Here is a 21,334-nt window from a genome sequence, read left to right as displayed (position 1 = left end):
GGGATTCTGGTAAGAAAAGGCATCTAGGTCTGAGGAATTGGTCAGCAGACTGTGCCAATCCCTGCTTCAGATATAAAGACAAAAATCCAATAAACCCTACCCTCAAGGGACTTACATTTTATCAGAGGTGAGAACATGCACATAAATAAGCATATACAGATTAAATACAAAAAAAGCACTCACAACTGAGAAAATCAAGAGAGGCTTTGTGACATGAGCAGAATGTTGGAGAAAATAATGCATTCTAAGAAAAGGAGGTGAGAGTGCACTCTGGGTATGGAAATTAGCCAGAAGGCTCAGAAATTGAACCTGAAGAACTACGTATCAAAAACATCCTGACAGTCAATTTGTCTGGATCACATAAGTCAGGAAGGGGAGTAATAAATACTAAAATTTGAAAGGTAGGTCGGAGTCAGGTTGGGAAGAACCTCAAAAACTAATCAATGGAGTTTACAGTTGATGCTAAAGTCAATAGCAAGCTATTGGAATTTATTGAGTAAACAGTAACATGGCCATATGTATACTTTAGGAGTACAGACAATATATATTAAAAATGGGAGAGACCTGAGGTGCAGAGACTAAGTAGGAAGCAATTGCAATAGTTTAAGGGAAAGATAAAAGCCTGAAGAAAAATGGTCACGATATGAGTAAAGAGAAAGTGACAAATACCAAGATGTTTTGGAGGTAAAAACAAAGTTTGCCACTTAATTGAATATATGGACTTGGGAAGGGTGAGGAGTCAAGATAATTCCAAAGTCATTGACCTGTATGTCTGGAAGGATGATGGGTCCTTGACCCAACTAAAGAAGTTTGAAATTGGGGTTGGTTTGGGGTGAGGAAAGAGGGAGCAGACATAACAAGTTCAGTTTTTATATATTTTGAGTTTTATATTCTTCCCACATATCCAGATGAACAACTCTTATAACATCTTCATTCTACACATCAAGAGATTTAAGGAAACTGCCAGAAATTTGGGTGGGAATATTGTGGAAAACATTATGAAGTCACACAACAGTCTATAGTATGATGAGGACCACTGAATGGAGTGCTTACATCAATCAAATCAATGAATCATGAAAACACTGAAAATGGACCACCTGGGAAAGGGGGGAGGATAAGAGAGGGATCTTTGGAGGGGGAAGTAGGTTAAGTAATATGAGGACAAGGTAGTGTGTAGAAATAAAGTAGAGGAGTCAAGAGAGATAGGAAATAGGATACACACAAACATAAAGATCAGGAGTAGAATTTATTAAAAAAAAAGAAGCAGGGGTAGAAATTATGATCTCAGGCAAAGTCAATGCTAAAACAGATTTACTGAAAAGAAAAAAATAGGGTAACTACACTATATTTCAACCCTGTTAATCAATGCTGCTTTAGACTATTTAAAATAACTAGACAGTTTAAGGTTGGAATGTTTCTGTGGTGTAAGAAATCATTATTTGGTGGGGATTCAGAAAAATATGAGAAGACTTAGACTTACGAACTAAGATGTAATTCACCTTCGGAGAAACAGCACAAGCAAATATAGTAAGGTCTTACATAGATGCATATGAATGTATATGTGTATATATGACATCTATGTACATGTTCATGTGTGTAAGTGTATGTATGTCTCTATATAATACATTTGTGTATATGTTAATGTGTATACATGTGTGTATGCATATACATATGTATCTATGTCTGTGTGTATACACAGACATACATATACATACACACGCATACATATACTTGATTTCAGCCTTATTGGAGGGGGGAGGGGGAAAAGGAACAAAGCAAAAAGTGCACAACAGAGAACAAAATAAAACTTACAATGAAGTAAAGAAAAGATGGAACAGCTTTGAACACAATGTGGAACATTTATTATATAGGTTGTCTTGAAATGGAAATTTATTGTTTTATATTTTGAATCCTCATGTTGTGCTATGCATGTGGCAATGCTTCTTTTCTTTCTTTTTATTTAGGTTTTGGTATTTAAGTTTCTTTTTTGTTGTCTATTTAAGTTTCTTTAAATTTTTTTAAATTTACAAAATTAAAAAGAAAATGTACTGCCTAATTTAAAATAATTCACATTTTTATATCATGCTTTGTTTTCAAAATACTCAATGTATGTGATGGGATTTGATCCTCACAATAATGTTTTGAGGCAAGAACTATTATCTTCCCCACTTTTTAGTTGGGGAACTGAGGTTTTTAGAATTTAAATGACTTTGCCAGGCTCATGTATGTGTCAGTAAGTGTCAGTAAGTGTCAGATTTGACACTTGGTCTGACTCTGAATGGTACTTTGTCAATTATTCCATACTGCTTCTCAAATATTGAGGGTCAGTGGACCATTATGTGAGTATCTTGTTTTCTGCAAACACACTAGGGACACTGTTTTTGATTGTTTGAACTGTAACAAGGCAATATTGCTGGATTATTAAAAAAAAAAAACACTCCTGAATTTTCTTTAGAATGTGTGGCATTTGCTTTGAATCTGTATTAATTTTGCCTTTGGTCAAAAAGTAGACGAGGTTACAAGTATGGTCATGTATCCCGACTGTTGGTTGTTTCTGAAGCAGTTCTACAAAATGAGTCCAACAAAGGTTGAGCCATGGCAGTTTTTTGTAATAAGTATGTCATTTCTTGAGGCAATGGCTCTGAAGGACAATACTATTTTTGAGGTCAAACTTCTGGTAAGTGTGTTAGAAAACAGTTCACATATAATCTAGGCAGAAAAAAAATTCTTGTGGAAACTATGGACAGGTTTTCATATTCAAGAAAACAAGATGCTTAAATATCTGATAATAAGATTCCAGAAGAATACATGTTTCAAATAAGAATCTTCCCATTTCCTACAAGAGCAGGTGTTAGGAGGAAGTGCCATCATAACTCAGATGCTACAAAGCTTCTTCCTTTAGGCTAAAGCATCCAGTCAGAACATTTTGAGCTGAGAATGATTATCGAGGTGAATCTGCCAGATTCAACAAGGAATCATGCACTTATGGTTCAAAATGGAAATGGAGAAATGGTCAACAGTACATTGCTCTAATGCAAGTATTTCAAAATATCAAAAACACAGGACAGGATAAAAACATTCATGACCAAGATCAAGGTAATTATTTGTGATCTTATCCTTTAAGGTCATTTTGAATCTGTACCTGATCCAACATATAGGGCTTGCATAGCATGTTCTTGGAGTGGATGGCAGAACTAAGAAGTTAATTAAAATAAACAGTCACTATGATGACTGATCAATAGTCATTACTCAAATATATGAATTAATAATAGAAGACCATATCATCTGCTATTGTTCCTCAAACTAAATTGATTTTTCTACCCATTTTAGATTTCAAGTTCCTTAAAACCAAAGGTGGTGCATTCTACATTTGTGATTTTTCTTGGTAAACTGAATTACCAATGCTGCCTTGTATAGTGCACTACTCTAAGCGTGGACTTAATAAATATTGTCATTTACTTCATTAGGCAACATGGATGACCTGTTTCCCTTGGAAAGCTATACATTGGTAGATTTTTGGATATTTTGGAATAATCTGGATATGTTGGAAAGAATGTTGGACTTGGAATTAGAAGACCTGAATTTCATCCTTAGCTGTATCACTTACGTGCTTACTCATCTTGGTCAAATCACTTGAATTTTCAGAATTTCAGTTTTTTTTTTAATATTTATAAAATAAAGATAGAGTTACCTAAATGGCATGCTTGTGAGGAAAGTATATTATAAACATTTCATGACTGAAAAGCAATAATGCTATTAATTTTATTTTATGATATGGTAAACAAAGTTTGGGGCTTAGAATGAAGAAATCCTGGGTTCAAAGACTTTCCTTAAAGTTTTTTGGCCCTGGGACCTTAGAGAAGTCATTTCAAGTCTGTTCCGTGGGCAGGTTGAAAGCTTATCATTGGACTGACATGTGGAAATGTAAACCAAATGAGAGAAACCTTGGTCAGGAAAGAAGTGGAATAGAAAAAGGTAAGAGCAGTTAATTAACGATTTGGAAAGTAAACAGAAAACTGACTTTTATTGCTACTTTAAATAAAAGGGAGTCCTGCCAATACAGAATCTAGTCAAAGTAGGGAGACAGAGACAAAGACACAAAAGAAAGCTAATTAATAATTATTCTGAGATGAAGAAAGGAAGGGATTTGTTGGACAAGGAAGTAATTAGGGGGCAGAAAGGGCCCAAGAACAGCTTCACATTTGCTAAGTTAGAGGATAGGACAATGTTTTCTAAATGTGTTAGAATGTAAATCCAGATTTCCAAGTCTAGAGCACTTTGCACGTTGCAGAGTAGGCAGAAGGGGATGCCTAACTGCCAGAAAGAATGCTGACAGGACCTGTGTACTTGTTTGAAGGGCAGGGCTGCTGCCAGACCTAGATAGAAAGAGAAGAAGAGAGCAAGCGAGAGAGTGAGAGAGCAGCAGAGCGACAGACAGACAGAAACAGACAGACAGACAGACAGACAGACACACACACACACACACACACACACACACACACACACACACACACAGAACATGAAAATGTGTGCTTCTGAACTTTTTTCAGGACCTACTCCATGGGTAAGAGAGAGAAAGATTTTTGAAGTTGTAGATGTTTAAGGAAAGCCTGTTAGTTCCTCACAATCTTCCTGAATTCCAACTTGCTTCCCTAGACATGTCTGATGGAGAAATAAAGAATTCCCTTTTTGGTGAGACAGGGGTATCTCTTTCTTGGTTCGAGCTGAGATCTTATCTCACTTCCATCAGTAAAACTCATTCACTTTTGTGTATTTTCTGATATGTTCTAATCTGTATAACTTCTCCAATTTCTGTTTGCTGTTTTGCTTGGATGAATGGATTTTCTCACTATTTGCCATATGTAATTGTCTTTTGTATAACTAGTGTTTGGTGGGAAGAGATCAATCTAGCAGCTGTAAGCTTATGCCCACCTTTCTACCTTGAGGACTTGTTACTAGAAAGGTGGATTTTGTTTTTAACTTTGTGTGTTTGTCCTTCATTGCCAAAGAAGATGCCATCAGAGAAATAATGACATGACTTGCACTTGACTTTGTTTTGAGTGAGGGAGGGCTGTGAAGGTCATTAGTCTCACTTCTCCTTCAGAGAATGCAGTGGCCAGATATCCATCAGGATGACTGGAGATGACAGGATGAGGCAATTGAGGTTAAGTGACTTGCCCAAGGTCACACAGCTAGTGAGTGTTAAGTATCTGAGGTGAGATTTGAACTCAGGTCTTCCTGCCTCCTGCACTGGTGCTCTATCCACTGCACCACCTAGCTGCCTTGTTTTTAACTTATTGAATTACTAGACTAGCAATAGGTTTCATTGCGGGGGAGGCACATATAGAATATTGTAGAATTATCCCTTAGAAGAAATTAAAGAAAAGAATGACTGACTTTGTAGCCATTCCCTTATCCCCTTTCAAGGCAGGAATCAGAGCTTCCTTTAGAGAGGAGTAGATAATATTCCAGTGATTGCTACTCATGCCTCTCATGAACCACATTTAGACAAGCCATGTGGAGAGAATATTTTACAGGGGCACAATCTTGCATCAAATATAGGAAAAAAGAGGAAAGTTATTTTTTTTACTTTATATTTATTTTATTTTGGTCTGTGTTTTCTTTTGAAACATGGCTGATAAGGGAACATGTTTTACATAATTTCACATGTATAATTGCTATAATATTATCTGCCCTCTAAAGGAGTGGGAAAGAGTGGGAGGAAAAGAGAGGATTTGCAACTGAATTTCTTTTTAGATGAATGTTAAAAAAATTACATGTATTGGGGAAATATTTAATTAAATTAATAAAATATGTTGGGAAAAGAGATATGTGTTTATAATTGTTTTAGATAAAAAAGCTAAAAATACAGATAAAAGAAGCAATAAAACCAAGCAGAAACTTTCAGATATCTTGAGTTGAATGTCCAGTAGACATCTTAAACTCAATGTGCCCTAAATGAAACTCATTTTCCCTTACAGTCTCTTCTCCTACATTCCCTATTATTATAGAGGGCAACATCATTTTCCCTACCCCTCAGGCTCCCGCCTCCATGTCATCCTGTATTCCTTACTATCTCTAATCTCCAATATACAAATAGTTGCCAACGTCCGTGGACTTCACCTTACCAACATTTCTCCAATAAACCCACTTATCCTCCTCTAACAGTCATCACTCTAGAATAAAGCCTTCATCATTTCACACCTGTGCTATTGCAAGAACCTGTTGGTGTGATGACCTGCCTTAAGTCTCTCTGCATTTCAATCCATCCTTCATTCAGTCCTTAAGATTATTTTCCTGACACTAAACTCCAATCATGTCACCTGCCTACTCAATAAACTCCAGTGGCTTCCTATTGACTCCAGGACCAAATACAAAATGTTCTGCTTAACATTCAAAGTCCTTCATAAGCTAGTCCCTTCCTACTTCCTCAGTCGTAGACCTTATTCCTTGACATGTACTTACTCCTTGACATCAACCTCCTAGCTACTGACTGAAGAAGACACACTGTCTCTCAGCTCTGGACATTTTCTTTGGCTGTTTCAAAAAGGCTAAAAGTTAGAACAATACTTCCCCACCACCAGGGGAGTAAAACCTAACGAATATAAAGTTCAAAGTCAAGAAATAGTCTGGGAAAATGAGTAAACAACAAAAAATAGAACTTGACTATAAAAAAAAAAACTACAAAACTACTATGGTAACAGGGAAGATTAAGACACAAACTCAGAAGACACTAATGTGAAAACAGCTATTAGCAAAGCATAACAGAAAAATGCAAACTGAACATAAGCCCAATAAGTATTCCTGAAAAAGGTAAAGAAAAATGTAAGAGTGGTAGAGGAAAAATTTGAAAAGAAATGAGAATGATGCAAGAAAATCATATAAATAAGTGTATATATATAATCATATATATAAATGAAAATAAATAATAAATTGTTTAAAAATAAAATATTTTGAGTAGGAAGACAGAAGAAAAATGGCAAATATGAATTTTTACCTTCCTCTCAAGTCTGATTTTAAAAATAATAACTGGTAGCACTTATAGATCGCTTCACAAATATTATTTTCTTTTATCCTTACAAAAACCCTGGGATGTAGGTGTCATTATTAATTTAATTTTACAAATGAACAAACTCAGGCAGGTCCAAACTAAAGGACTTGCCTAGGTTCTCACACTTATGAAAGTCTGAGGCAGAATTTGAACTCAGATCTTAGCTCCAGGCTCTGTTTACTGCCCTACTTAGATGTCTCTTCATTGGGTGAGTCTCTTAACCTCCCCAGACCTCACTTTTCTCATCTGTAAAGTAAGCAGATTTTCCTAGATGATCTCAGAGGTTTCTTCCTTGTTCCAAATTGCTGATTTAATGCTTTAAAACAAGTGTTAAAAATTTTGACCTGAGATAAAGACAAAATATACAGACTTCTGTAACTTTTTGCCTTTCCTTTTTTTCTATGTTTAATTTCATAACAAATAAAATGTTCCCCAAAAGATTTAGGCCTGTTATATGACTATCTATATGATCTTAGTTAGGTCACTTATCCTTCTGGGGGTTGTTTCATCTGTTAAATTACAAGATTGCACTTGATGACTTCTAAGATTAGCTAACAGCCCCCTAGATGGTGCAATGGATAGTGCATTGGGCTTCAAATAGGGAAAGACTCATCATCATGCATTCAAATCCTACCTTAAACACTTAATATCTGTGTGACCCTGGGCAAGTCACTTAACCCTGTTTGCCTCAGTTTCCTCATCTGTAAAATGAGCTGGATAAGGAAACAGCCAACCATTGCAGTATCTTTACCAAGAAAACTCCAAATGAAGTCACAAAGAAGGAAATTATTGAAACAACTGAACAATAAGGTCCAGCTAATGCTTTACATTAGTTGAAAGGGGGAAATATTTGCTTCCTCTTAGTAGTCTTTATAGAGAAAAAACATCTGCTCTCTGCAAATTACAAAACACTCTAATGTTAATAAAATCCGTAAATGTAATTGTTAAAATTAACATTTCCTTGAATACTTTTGCTCCATTGCTCTCAAAGAGCTTTGGTAAAACCTCAAACACAAACATCTGCTCATATCTTCAAGCAAAATTATTAAAAAAAAAACATTAAAATCGAATACGTTTACAGCATTTTAGAATTAAGATCAACATTTAGTTTAAAATAATAATCCAAAGAATTATCATGGCAATTTGTATTTAAGGGTAATTATTCAGTTTTTAAAGCATTTTGAAATTATGAAGAAATTAAGAAATTATGAAGTAATTAAGAAATTATGAAGTAGTTTATTGGTTTGACCATCACTAGATTTTCTAGTAAACATTTTACTTATGGAGCCATCATAGTGATTATTTCCTTAAAATGAGCTTATTGAAGGCAAGACTGGTTTTTCTTTGAATCACTAACGCTTGGCACAGTGCCAACAAAGACAATATTTAGTAAAGCTTGCAGACAGACTGATACACGTTGCATTCTCTCCTGCTCAGCCCCACCCTGGTCCTAGGAAGACTGTGTCCTGTGGAAGCATGTACAGCATTCTCTGTCCCTTCCATTTTAGAAGGAGCAGGTAATGGGAGGATGTCAAATAGCTCAGGAGAAATGAAATGAAGCAGGGTGAAATTGAGAAAAAGAGAAGAAAAAAGGAGTTAGGAGATAATTTTATTCTTAAATTGCATTGAGATGGTATTAAAACAGAGAAGAGAATTGAAAATTGGCAGGCTGAAGAAAAACAGACATTTGGTATCCTGGCTATGAAATAAAGAGTTATGGGGTGGGGGGGGGGGAGTAAGAAGAAGAAGGAGAGGGTGAAGAGAAGAGGGATAACCTACATTTCTCTCCTTCTTTTCAAGCAGAGTACAAGATGAAGCTTATTGGGAGAGAAGAGTTGCCACAGAAGCTCCTTATTCAAAACTGAGAAACTGTTTGTATCACCTTAAAACATAGGATCTGATGCGTGCTCATTATATAATTTCTATTTTAGATGCAGAGTTGTCCACAAGTCATAAAGCTTTAGGGAACTCAGGGATCAATTCCAGAAAAAACTAAAAATGACAAGACAGGACAAGCATGTGCATAATAGGTTAAAAAACCAAAAAATATAGGGTCTCAAAAGAACAGGAATCTGGGATCAAAAATTCAGGTTTTGAAACTAAGGAAGAAGCTCAGGGATTCAAACAAAGGTTCTAGATAACTCAAGATAAATGACCTAGATCAAAAGGAGACCAAGATCTGATCAAGGCTTCTAAGACATGGAGTGGGAAACTGCCAATAACAATAAAACTTGATACTGAGTCAAGACCTCAGGAAAAGGAATATTATTCTGCCCTGGGTCCTCAGATAGTCTAAGAAAATAACTCATTCATGATAGCCAGGAACCTTTGAGGTAGGGACTGCTGAAGAAACCACACCTCTAGCCCCCGGACATCTTCTTCCCTTTTCCTTCACATTTAACATGTAAAAGACTTAGCCCAGATCATTTTCAGGATAAGATTTCCTACTCCCAGAATCCACTTCTGCCTATGGAGAGAATATATACTCTAATGTGCTTCATAAAGATATCTAAGAAAATCACTTAAGCCTATGACCTCAATATTATCAAGCATTTAAACAACAGGCACTTAGAAAAAAAATCCCAACCTGAGGTATAGCTGTCCAAGCTCATACTGGTTTGATCAGTCACAGTTTGACACAGTGTACCTTGACTTCAGTGTAGTGAGGTTATTTTGGTCCTCTTTGATAATGAAGGACAACTAAGAACAGTCTCAAAAAATGGGATAATTCAGGTTGATTCTTTATCCAGGACTAGTGTTTCCCTAGATATGTCAATTAATCTATCTTTCACAAAGATACTTAACACTTAATACTTAAAACACTTAATCTTACCAACATCCAAAAATGTACCACCTCTATATTATAGAATAATAATCCTGTTATCCAATCATAATTTAGGGGCTTCTACCTCCATCTTCCTCTCCTTGTCTCCCTCCCTTCTTCTCTCCCTTGCTTAGAAAATCCTAATCTTCATCCACACTACAACCTCCAATCTCTTGCCCCTCAATTGTCTCCCCAGCCATCTTCCCTACACTAACCAAATTCTCCTCTTCTCCTGATCTTGACTTCTTAGTGAACCAGTTCAATTCTATACTATCCTCCCCTCTTGAATCCCTAGCCCTTTTATCATATAATTAATTAAATTCAATCAAGTCTCAGCCTTGGATCATTCCCAATATTGGCTGCCTTTGATTCTACACACATACTACTTTATAAAGATGGGGAAAATCAAACAACTGTTCTGAGTAGGTCTACTATCAAATTATGTTATACAACCTCAGCAGGACCCTCACTGCTACTAGGCAAACCTCTTATACCTCCAGATTTAGTCACTATTCCTCTCTCCACAGGAACTCATCCAAACCTTTTCATTACTCCTCAAAGCTCCCATGGCTCCCCTTCCCCATTCTCTCAGCTGAAAATTTTACCTAGTATTTTAAAATGTTTCGTTTATTTTGTTAAATATTTCCCAATTATATGCAAGAGCATAATTTAACATTCATTTTTTATAATTTGATTTCTAAATTCTCCCTTCTTCTGGCCTCTCCCCTTGAGAAGGCAATCAAAATTATATGACTTATACATGTATAGTCACGTAAATCATACTTTGTATTAACCATGTTAAAATATACCACACATGAAAATTTTAAAAAGTAAAAAAAAAAATTAGTCTGTAATGTACATTCAGAGTTTATCAATTTTCTCTAGAAATATATAACATTTTTTTTTTCCACAGGTGCTTCAGAGTAGTCTTAGATCATTGTTTCAATCAAAGTGGCTAACTATTTCACAGCTGATCCTTCTTACAAGATTACTGTTGTTGCTTGCAATATTCTCCCGGTTCTGCTGACTTTACTTTCCCTTATTCCACAAAATCCTTCCCAGACTTTTCTAAAACCATTCTCCTTGTTATAGCACAATGAAATGCCATCAAAATCTCATACTGTAGCTTATTCAGTCATTCTCCAATTAATGGGCATTCCCAAATACCCAATTCTTTGCCACCACAAAAAGAGCTGTTATAAATATTTTTGTACAAATATAAGAACTTTTCCCTTTTATTAGTTCTCTTTTGGATACAGATCTAGTAGTCATATTGCTGGGTCAAAGGATAGGCACAGTTTTTTGGCCCTATGGGTACAGTTCCAAATTGTTCTCCAGAATAGCTGGATCAGTTCACAACTCCACTAACTGTGTACTAGTGTTTCAGTTTTTTCATATCCCTTTCACCATTTGTCATTTTCCTGTTCTGTCATTAGCAAATCTAATAGATATGAGGGAAATTCTAAGAGTTGATTTAAACTGAATTTCTCTAATCAATAATGATTTAGAGAATTTTTATTTGTGTGTATTGATAGTTTTTATTTCATCTGAAATCAATCTGTTCATATCCTTGGGCAGTGACTTGTATTTTTTTAAAATAAATTTGGCTCACTTCCCAGAACTGAGACTTGAGTCAGAGAAACTTGCTGTAAAATGTTTCCCAGTTTCCTGTTTTCTTTCTAATTTTGTCTGCATTAAGATTTTTCTGCAAAATCTTTTAAATTTGATGTAATCGAATTATCTATTTTACTTCCTGTGATGCTCTCTTTCTCTTTTTTGATCATAACCTCTTCCCTTATTCATAGATCTGACAGTACATTTTCCCATGTTATTCTAATTTTATTATGATCTCACCATTTATGTCTAAATTATTTATCCCATTTTGTCCTTATCTTGGTATTTGATGTGAGATGTTGGTCTATGCCTGCTTTCTTCCAAACTTCTCTCCAGTTTTACCAGCAACTTTTGTCAAATGGTCCTTACCTCATATTTTATAGAAAAAATAGTCCATTAATCATAGGATCCCTTTTCTTCCTTCTTCCTCACCTCCTATCACTTAGGTATTTTCTGCTGTTATTGTCTCTTTTACCCCTATCTCACATGGTTATTGAACTATCCTACCCCTACAAATCTATTTATCCTACTCCAAGCTCTCTTTTGACCTCCAACCTTTTATCTCTGCCTTTCAGATATCTCAAATTTGATGTCCAGTAGACATGTCAAACTCAATATGCCTAAATCCATTCCCATATCCATTCTCTCCAAAAGTCACCTCAGCAATATGAACAATGAGGCCACAGAGAGAATGAAATGAGAACAAAGCATCAGAAAAAAATCTGCATTGTAAAGCAAAGACCATAGAGAAAAATTTTATCTATATTATGCTCAATATGTGTCCAGTCAGTCATGGTATAAAGATCATTTGTGAGAAGGAATATTCTGAAGTACCCCTCTCCACTTTGGGACAATTTTATTCATTAGAAAGTATTTACCCAACAAATGGTTGATTTTCCTTCGCAAGTTTCACACAGTATTTCTAACTCTTCCCTCTGGTGCCACAACAAAAAAAGAAATGGTAACTGTTTAAATGCACATTGAATTCCTCGGTCCCAAAATAGGTTTGTGAGAGTGAGGAAGTACCTGATTTTCATTTCAAAAAGAGATTTATTTTTAGTATGTCAGAAAAACTAATGTTGATTTTTTAGTTTACCAATTTTGATCCCATGTATTGCAAAAAACAATGTTATCAGAGGACATGCGTTTGAATCTCAGGTCTGCCATTCACCAACTCTGTGACTTTGGATAAGTTACTTAACCTTTTTGAACTTCACTTTCCTCATCCCTTAAAGGAAACAACCAGAGTAGGTGGTCTATAATATATCTTCTAGCTCTCAGTCTTTGATACTTTTATTTACATATAACTCCTTGCACCTAAGCTCTTGTGTGATCTTACATTGTTTTGTAGTCAATTCTCAACTATACTATAATCATGTTGAGGACAGTTACTTAGCTCCCTGCCCTTGTAATCTCTTAATTTTAAAGCTGGAGTCACTTCTACCTACAAGCTTAGATTCAAAATGTACTGCGGGACCAACTTGTCCCTAGGCAGTAGGAAAAAGTGACTACTACTTGATACTAGACTTCTCCGAAGGTCCCTACCTGGACCAGTTTTGATAAGGCCATATATTTTTGACGTTAACTATTTTTCTGCCTGCATCATAGGATTACAGATATAGAACAAGAAGTAGCCTCACAGGCCACTTTATCTGAGCCTTTTTTTTTTTTTTTTCAAATGAGGATACTGAAGCCTAAAGAGAGTCAATGACTCATTCAAGGATATTCATCAGTTGGGATACAGTTAAACAAGTGGTGGTAGATGAACACAATGACCTTTTACTTTAGAATAAGAAACAATTGTGAGGAATACAGATAAGCATGGAAAAACATAAATTAATATAGAATGAAATAAACAGAGCCATGGAAATAATATACATAATGACTACAAAAATAAAATTGGAAAGAACAGCCATCACAAAAATGGAGAATGAATATTATAAAATTAAAAAGAACAAACATATTGCCAAATGAGATACATGAAAAGACACCTTTCTGAATATACTACTTTACAGAAGTGATAGATATATTGATTCTGAAAACTGCATACATTTTCAGACTTTTTCCATATATTTGTTGATTTTACTCATTTTTCCCTTCTTTTGTTTTAATTTTTTTCTTTAAAAATATTATTTGCTACATAGGATGGCTGAGAGAAGGGATGGAAATAAGGAATAAATTTAGGTGATGAAAAACAAAGAATGTATATTAATAAATTTTATTTTTCAAAAGAAAGAAAAAAGGAAATGGTTACCCATAAATGCATACCACAGCAAATCCACTTCGATGACGCCAGCTGTGTTTACATTTCAGGAAAATCATTCAGACATGCTATAAGTTACTAAATATGGGTGCCATGAAGAAAAAATGGAATCAAGGTCATTTACCTGCTGAAGTTGGCTCTTCTTCATCTGATGCTGTATAGAAATAGGGGCAGAAGGAAGAAAGAAAAGAAAAAGAGAAGATAGGAGAGGGGGGGAAAGGAAAAAGAAAGAAGTTAAAAATATGTCATATACTCCTAAACAAAATTTAATATCCATGCAATTATAATTTGATGCATCTACTGTGAATCTGTAATTATATAAATCATGCAGAAGCAGGAGTTAATTAAGTGCATTTCTTCCACATTGTCTGATTTTATGTTTATCAGAAAATATCACACTTGTCACTTGGATTGACTTTACTTCCCATTTGCCAGTAAAATTGGCTATAGTTAGTTTCATAAAAAACATGACTTTTTTTACATACACCTCCTACTGAAACATTCAGTTTCAAGAATATTGACATCTTAATTGATTTTTAATTTATGAATATCCATAAATATTATAGTCATGGCAGTATGAGCAAATATATTGATAAAAACATATTCATACTGAAGTATCGGTCAACCAATCAGTAACTGTAAGTGGCAGATGCTATATCCTTTTTAAAAAACTTTTTTTAATTTGATTTTGTTACAAACTTATTAAATACCCAAATAAATAGTATCTGTTTATATCATCTACAGAGTTTAAGTTCGTGTCCTGTTATGGGCTAGGTTTAAACAATTAGTTCTTCTTACCCCAAGGAATTTGACATGAGAGAAGAGGTATCTTTGCTATCTCCCATTACCAAACTTCCAACCAATCATGTTGTCCCCTGCTCTTCAGATCTGTAACCAATTATGTTGCCCCAATTCCATGATGTCATCTACCCTGTTCTGTACTCCCCCAAAACCTATGTAGTTGTAACTATCATTTTGCTCAGGGTCTTAAGTATAAATGGAGGCAAGCCATTGAGTCTTTGTTGAGAGGCAGCATGTCCGTGTTAATAAATGTACTTGTGTGGTGACTTTCTTCAGTTAATCCTTTTCTTAAATGTCATTTGAGATGCTTTTAATACATAAAATATCACAACAGCTTTTTGAGTCTGTCTCCTCTTTGGTCCCCATTAGGTTTCTATATTTACTCTTTCTGATTCATTTTTCCTCACGTGTCCTTAGCCAGCTAGCATGTATACTCCAATCTACTTTGCCTTCCTCTTTGGAAGGAAGTGGTTAGAGAGGTTGAGGACACAAGGGTGTTTAGAATATAGGAAAGGGGATCCTAAAAGAAAAAGGGGGATCACTAAAGATCAGGAAGGAGAATTTCTATGCTTTTCAAACTTTACCTAAGATTTGACCTGAACTCTTCATCTGAATATGGGCAAACTGTGTAGAGTGATCTCTTTATCATTTTTGTGGGATATAGCTCATTTTCATAAACAATATGTACACAAGCAGAAAGTACTCAGAGATAACTTCACACAACTAAAGTTTAGTAAGAAGATTGTCACTGAATTTGGTGTCATAGCCCATCACTATTTGACACTATTTAGGAAGATTTGTTGTTGTTTTTAAAGAAGAGCTGACTTTGTTAGCTCAAAAGCTTTGTTCTCAGATGACTCAATAACTGAGGCATCATTGAAGAACTGGGGAATGTTGTCAGGGATGGTTAGTAGTTGGAGATGGAGCACTGACAATAAAATGAAGGTGATTTATATAAAGCTTTAAGTTTTGCAAAGTACTTTAAATACAATTTAATTAAAGGTATATGAGTTTAAGGCATCATAACTCCTCAATAATAAAAACCAAAAGTGTCTGATTTCTTTTCAAGTTTTTCTTGTTTAAGAAAAGTGTCCAGCCTATGGCGAGTACTTAAATGCTTATTAATTTATGGAGATATAAATAGCAATAACAATTATGGGCAATTCAAAGACACATGAAAAGACATAGTATTACTCATCTGATGCAGTTTGAAGACAACAGAATGAAGTAAAAATATACAGAAGAGCTACAATAAAATAGGTAATAGCAAGGGAGTTATGATTATAATGAACAGGCTTAGTTCTGGAGAACTTCATAGGAAATATATTTTCCTCTTATCAGTAGAGGAATGTGTACAAGAGATATGGAAAGCAAGCTTTGGATATGGTTCCTGTATCAATTGATTCCACAGATCTGCATAAACGATTACCCCGTGTTTAGAATGCTAGCCCTCATAATATCTACTGTTTTGGAACTCCTGGCTCCTTTCAGTGATCTTCTTAAGGGTCCCTTCTTTGAATAGTTCTTTTTAAAATTCCCACAATTGTTATTGTCCTTCTTAATTAACTTTGGGTGTATCTTATATTTACTTATCTGTGAACCTGCTGTCTTCCATACCTATAGATGTTCAGAGGTGTTGAGTGTTTTGAGATTTTTCTGACTTCAAGCCAAGAAAACTATTCACTATACCATTGTGTCATTTGTAAGGTTATTCTATTGTATTCATATAATACAACTTGTTTGGAAATTCCCCAGTCAGTGGGTATTCATATATCAACATATCAAGAAAAGAAAATAATTATGTTTACTAATCAGTCAGTAAGTCAACAATCATTTCAGCATTTACTATGTAACAGGTACTCTGTTAAATATTGGATTTAAAATTCAAGAAAAAGAACTAATTGACTAGCCCTGACATGATTTATAAAATTCCTCTAAAGTGGCAATTCTTAGTAAAAGAAGAGTTAATACAAATTGAACAAGTAGCATTTAATACTAAGGAGAGATGAGTCAAGAAAAGGAGAAAGGCATAAATTGGAGTTTTCATAATTCTTAGTTTGGAGTTTCAACAAGATAATTGGCTAAAAAGTTTCTATGTTTTGTTAAGACTGAGGTTATTTGCAGACAATTTTTACAGAAAGACAGATTGTCAGTGAATAAAAACTATATAAAAAGTTATTTTTCTTCTTCAGACTTGTGAGAGGTACTTCTACAGATTGGACAAACGTGAATGGATGGATGTAATGTGTCCTCTCCAAAGTCTTAGGATAGTTGAAGGTTTAACGTCTGAAGGGAAGGAGGAGATCCTGAAACCTTCTATTTTCAATTTTTCTGATGCTGGCATAGACAGAATGAAGGGTCTCAGCAGAGACTTAAAAAGTCCAAAAGAAAGATTCTCCCAAGGCTTTAAGACTGAAAGCAGTTTTTCGCTTTCAAAAGGCCAAGTGTAGCCAATTGTATTTAACTGGAACTGAATCATTTCACCTTATAAATTCCTAATTAGTTAATAAGCTAAACAAGCTTAAATAAAAATACAAATACTGGTTCTAGGAAGCAGACGATGAAGCAGATTTAATTCTTTTCAGTAGACTGCTGGCAGGATATTTGTACCTCCTGGTGCCCACATACAAAATGAGGCAGTCACTTATCAGCTGTCTTTACAGTCTTAACCAGTCTTTGTTAGAAAAGATGGTTCTAAATTCCAAAATGACTATGACAGATAACATAAAAAGTGTCAATATTGTTTTTAATAAAAATTAAAGATGATATTAGGATATAAACAATTCGTATGTAATCGACATTTACATACTATATTACCTTTTTTTTTTAAACAGGACAACTAACAATGTTGGCTTTATTTGCTGAGTAAGCAACCTTAAAGTCTATCTATATAAAACCATGAGGTATTTTGTATATATTCATTTGCAAGTTGTCTTCCCTATTAGATTGTAAGCACCTTGAGAGCTAAGACTTGTCTTTTGCCTGTTTTTGTATCCTTAGTGCTTAGCACAGTGCCTGACGCACAATAAACAATCAATAAATGTTTATGAACTGAATACTTGAAATGTATACAACCATTCCAGAAGTGGAAAAACAATCTAGAAAGCCAATTCAATGTTGTATCTGATATAAACACCACAAGTAGTTTATTTTAATTCTTTGCTGATTCACTTCTATTCTTATTGCAGTGTTTGAACTGGAGATAATTTTTGGAGATGCACACAATAGACAAAACTTTTATGGAATTAGTTTGTATTTTGTTGACCCACTTACAGCAAAAAATTAATGAAATACCACTTCTCTAAATTCTGAGTAAGTTCCAGTGTCTTGGGAGAACAGTGTGGGTTGCGGGTTACATAGATACTGTTTATAATACATGTAGAAATATAATATGGCAGAGCAGAAAGAGCACTAGTTTTTGACTCAGAGGACCAGGGTACGTCTTAATTCTACGCTTATTAAAATGTGTGACCCTGGGCTGGTCACCTCAAGCTTCCTGTTCCTTGGATTCCTCAACTACAAAAGGAGGGATTTGGTAAAGCTGACCTCAGAAGAGATACCTTCCTTTCTAAATCTATGCTCCAATAATAATAACTATGTAAAATCTAGCTTTAATGTAGATTTTATTTAATAGAGATAACCCCTTAAAAACACAGTTGTGTTAGCTAACAGACTTAAGAATTTAAGCATAGATAAATGAAGGGGCTAGAAAATGGTGGAATTAGTGAATCCATTCAAATCTGAAACTTGTGAGCTCAATTAATAACCACCAGCTTGTTGGCTTCAAAATGTTCTTATTGGCAGAATATTTGGATCCTGTCAACAGACGTAGATGTAGAAATAATCATTTGGTTCCTGAGTCAAACAGCACAAATACGCCCGCCAATCAGCTTCTTAGTTCGCAGTGTGAAACTGCAGCAATCAAAGCAATTGTCTTGAGCTGAAGGGAAGTTAACTTTGTGAGCAACTACTATCTGTACCCTCTAAATTTCAGTCTTTGCCCTATTGACAGCTCATGTCAACGCAGCCTTAATTGGCCACCTGTTAAATGTTTTGTCTAGAAACCTCTCTGCTATAGATGAAAAGGCCAATTTAAAGTCAACATTTATTTCAGTGATATGCTTTGTTGACATCTAATTGTGAAACTATTTCTGCAGCATGTATATGCTGGCACGTAGAAAGGGTTTTACAATTTTAAAATATGTTAACAAGTTTGTGTATTTGTATTAAACACAGGGAAAAGGGGATGAGCATATTCTCAGTCATAGCTTTAAAGTCACAGCACCTAAACACCCCATTTTTCATTTTCCCTTCATTTCTTTCTTCTTTCTTTTCTTTCTGTTATTAATTATATCCTCCAACACTGGACTGCATTCAACGCTAAAATACATAATTCCTGTTTTCATAAGTTTTGTCACTTGATGATGTCTGCGTTCTACTACTTCTATTTTTGGAAACCTCAATCACCTTTTCCATAATTTGGAAAATATAAACCTGGATAACTATGCTTTGTATTATACCCCACAGAGAAAGCCCTTAATAAGTACCAATTGTCTGCTTCTATCATAAATGATTTTGTGCCTCAGGTCCTTCAGTGTACTCGATTACTTAGTTCTCGTTTTCTTACAATTTTATTGTCTATAGTCTCTCAGGAGTGTAGATTTAGAGTAGAAGGCATATCGGAGGTGATCTCAACCAACTCCCTCATTTCATACATGGGAAAATAGAGGCCCAGAGAAGTGAAATAACTTATCCAAGATCATAGAGGGAGCAAGACATAGAGTTGGAGCTCAAACTCAGTTTTATAATTCCAAATACGTATGTTTTTGAAGGTCTGCTCCCCAAACTCATGACATTTCTGTAGCATATTGGCTATTTTCTTGTTCACTTTTGGTCCCTTCTGCTGCTTCCATGCCTAGCTTTTAATGCACCACTATGATTCTCAAGCTACATACTCACTCCCACTTCTCCCAGTATCGACTATCTGATATCTTGTGGGTGAACATAGCCTTACCTAGTCATGGATCCTCCATACTTCCAGGTTTGGTCTTCCTGGATCAATGTTCTAAACCATCAATTAGTATGTACCAATCTTGAGACTACTTCTTGAGTGTGATAAGCTTAAATTAGGCCACCAACAAACAAGGAGCAGCTGGTATGTATCTTTCCCTGAGGGGCTGCCATGGAGTACAGGCATGGTTGCCTCCTTGGAGAAGTGAAGCCTGTTTGAGGAGCACTTAGGGACTGCCCAGCAGGTGTCTCAAACCCATTTAAACACCAGGGTTGGTTATTTACACCTGGAGCTAATGAGCTGTCTCCAGAAAGCTGTGAGGAGCTATACTCAATAATAAAGGAAACTCCAGTCTGCTTTGATTGTAAGTGCCCCACCCTTCCCCTCACCCTTCAATGCTTTTCTGTGCCAGACCATAAAGAACCACCTCTACATATGCCAAAGAGGGTCACAAACATTTGTGCTCTTCTGACAGACACCTCAATGGTAGCAAACTGGGAGGAATTCTCCTGTGAGTGGACTAACCATTTATTTCTTTTCCCCTTCTAGATTTCATAGTCCTTTGCTTGGGGGCAATATTCCTGCAAAGTTCTAAACCAGCATCTGACCTCTTTTTGTCTTCCTACTACAATCTGATCCACACATGACTCTATTTCTTTGAACTAGTCATTGTTTCATAAACCTGCTCCATACCCCATCAAGGTCTAGAATTGGTCCAGTTTTACATCTATTGACATCCTACATATCGTTCAAAGTCCAATTCAAATATAACCTCCTTTTCTAAATAGCCTTTCTTTGTTACCACCTTCCTATTTCAGAAGTGATCTCTCCCTCAATAAATATCCATTGTACTGAGAGAAATTCAGGGACATCCAGAGTTCTCCCCTTTCCTAAAATCCTGATTTTAAAAGTATAACCTTTAGATGAACATTGTTGTTAACGAGATTAGACCCATCCTGGGGCTGCCATTATCTTTGGCTCAAGCTTATGTGTGTCGTGTGTGTGTGTGTGTGTGTGTGTGTGTGTGTGTGTGTGTCCTTCATTGCTGAAGAAGACCATGCCATCAGAGAAATAATGACATGACTCGCACTTGACTTTGTTTTGAGTGAGGGAGGGCTGTGCAGGTCACCAGCCTCACTTCTCCTCCAGAGCCATCTGAATCCAGTGACCAGATATTCATCAGGATGACTGGAGATGACCCAGGATGAGGCAATTGGGGTTAAGTGACTTGATAGCCCAAAGCTGGGGGTAGTCTGGGTACAGAGATAGTTTCTCTGTCCAAGGGTGACATGATGTCACTCTCATCTATTTATTTTAATATAACCCACCTCCCATTGAGTTAACCAATCAGAGTTGATTTTCATTCCTTTCCCAAAAGAACAGGCCCTGACCCTGCTGCCAGTATTGTCTTTGGTCTAACAGAGATGTCCAAAATGACTGTCCTTTAATTCATAAAGCATTGGCCTTATTAATAAAATAATTAAATCACCCAGAAACTAGGATTCAAACCTTTTTAATCACCACAGTACCTTCAATAATCATGTCTTCTATTCACTTTTCATTGTCTGCTTTGTATTTTAATCATTTTTAGATTATATGAAATATTGTGTTTTAAAATATTGCCATATTGACAATCCCATATCCAATACTTATTTATGGATTAGAAACTGTTTCTATTTGAGTTTGAAACCACTGTGTATTACTGAAACTTAGTACTATTACTGTATAAACGTCTGAGACCATGAGTCTTGTTGCAGACTCCTTTCCTGA

The 21,334-nt window shown here is 35.5% G+C and overlaps 1 protein-coding gene across 3 annotated transcripts in view; it reads right to left on the bottom strand.

Annotated features, from left to right (window-relative positions):
• Window positions 1-21,334, bottom strand: part of EDIL3 (EGF like repeats and discoidin domains 3) — a 603,244-nt gene that overhangs the window by 403,728 nt on the left and 178,182 nt on the right. For 2 of the 3 annotated variants that reach the window (XM_072606206.1, XM_072606208.1), the window contains exon 3: window positions 13,877-13,906. The exons of the other annotated variant lie outside the window; for it this stretch is intronic. In XM_072606206.1, the coding sequence (XP_072462307.1) occupies window positions 13,877-13,906 (30 nt within the window). The remainder of the gene's footprint in view (window positions 1-13,876; window positions 13,907-21,334) is intronic. 3 annotated transcript variants of the gene reach the window in all.

The sequence above is a fragment of the Notamacropus eugenii genome, chromosome 4, assembly GCF_028372415.1.
Source record: "Notamacropus eugenii isolate mMacEug1 chromosome 4, mMacEug1.pri_v2, whole genome shotgun sequence".
In the NCBI taxonomy this organism is placed as follows: Eukaryota; Metazoa; Chordata; class Mammalia; order Diprotodontia; family Macropodidae; genus Notamacropus; species Notamacropus eugenii.
This window is presented reverse-complemented; position numbering and strand designations above follow the sequence as displayed.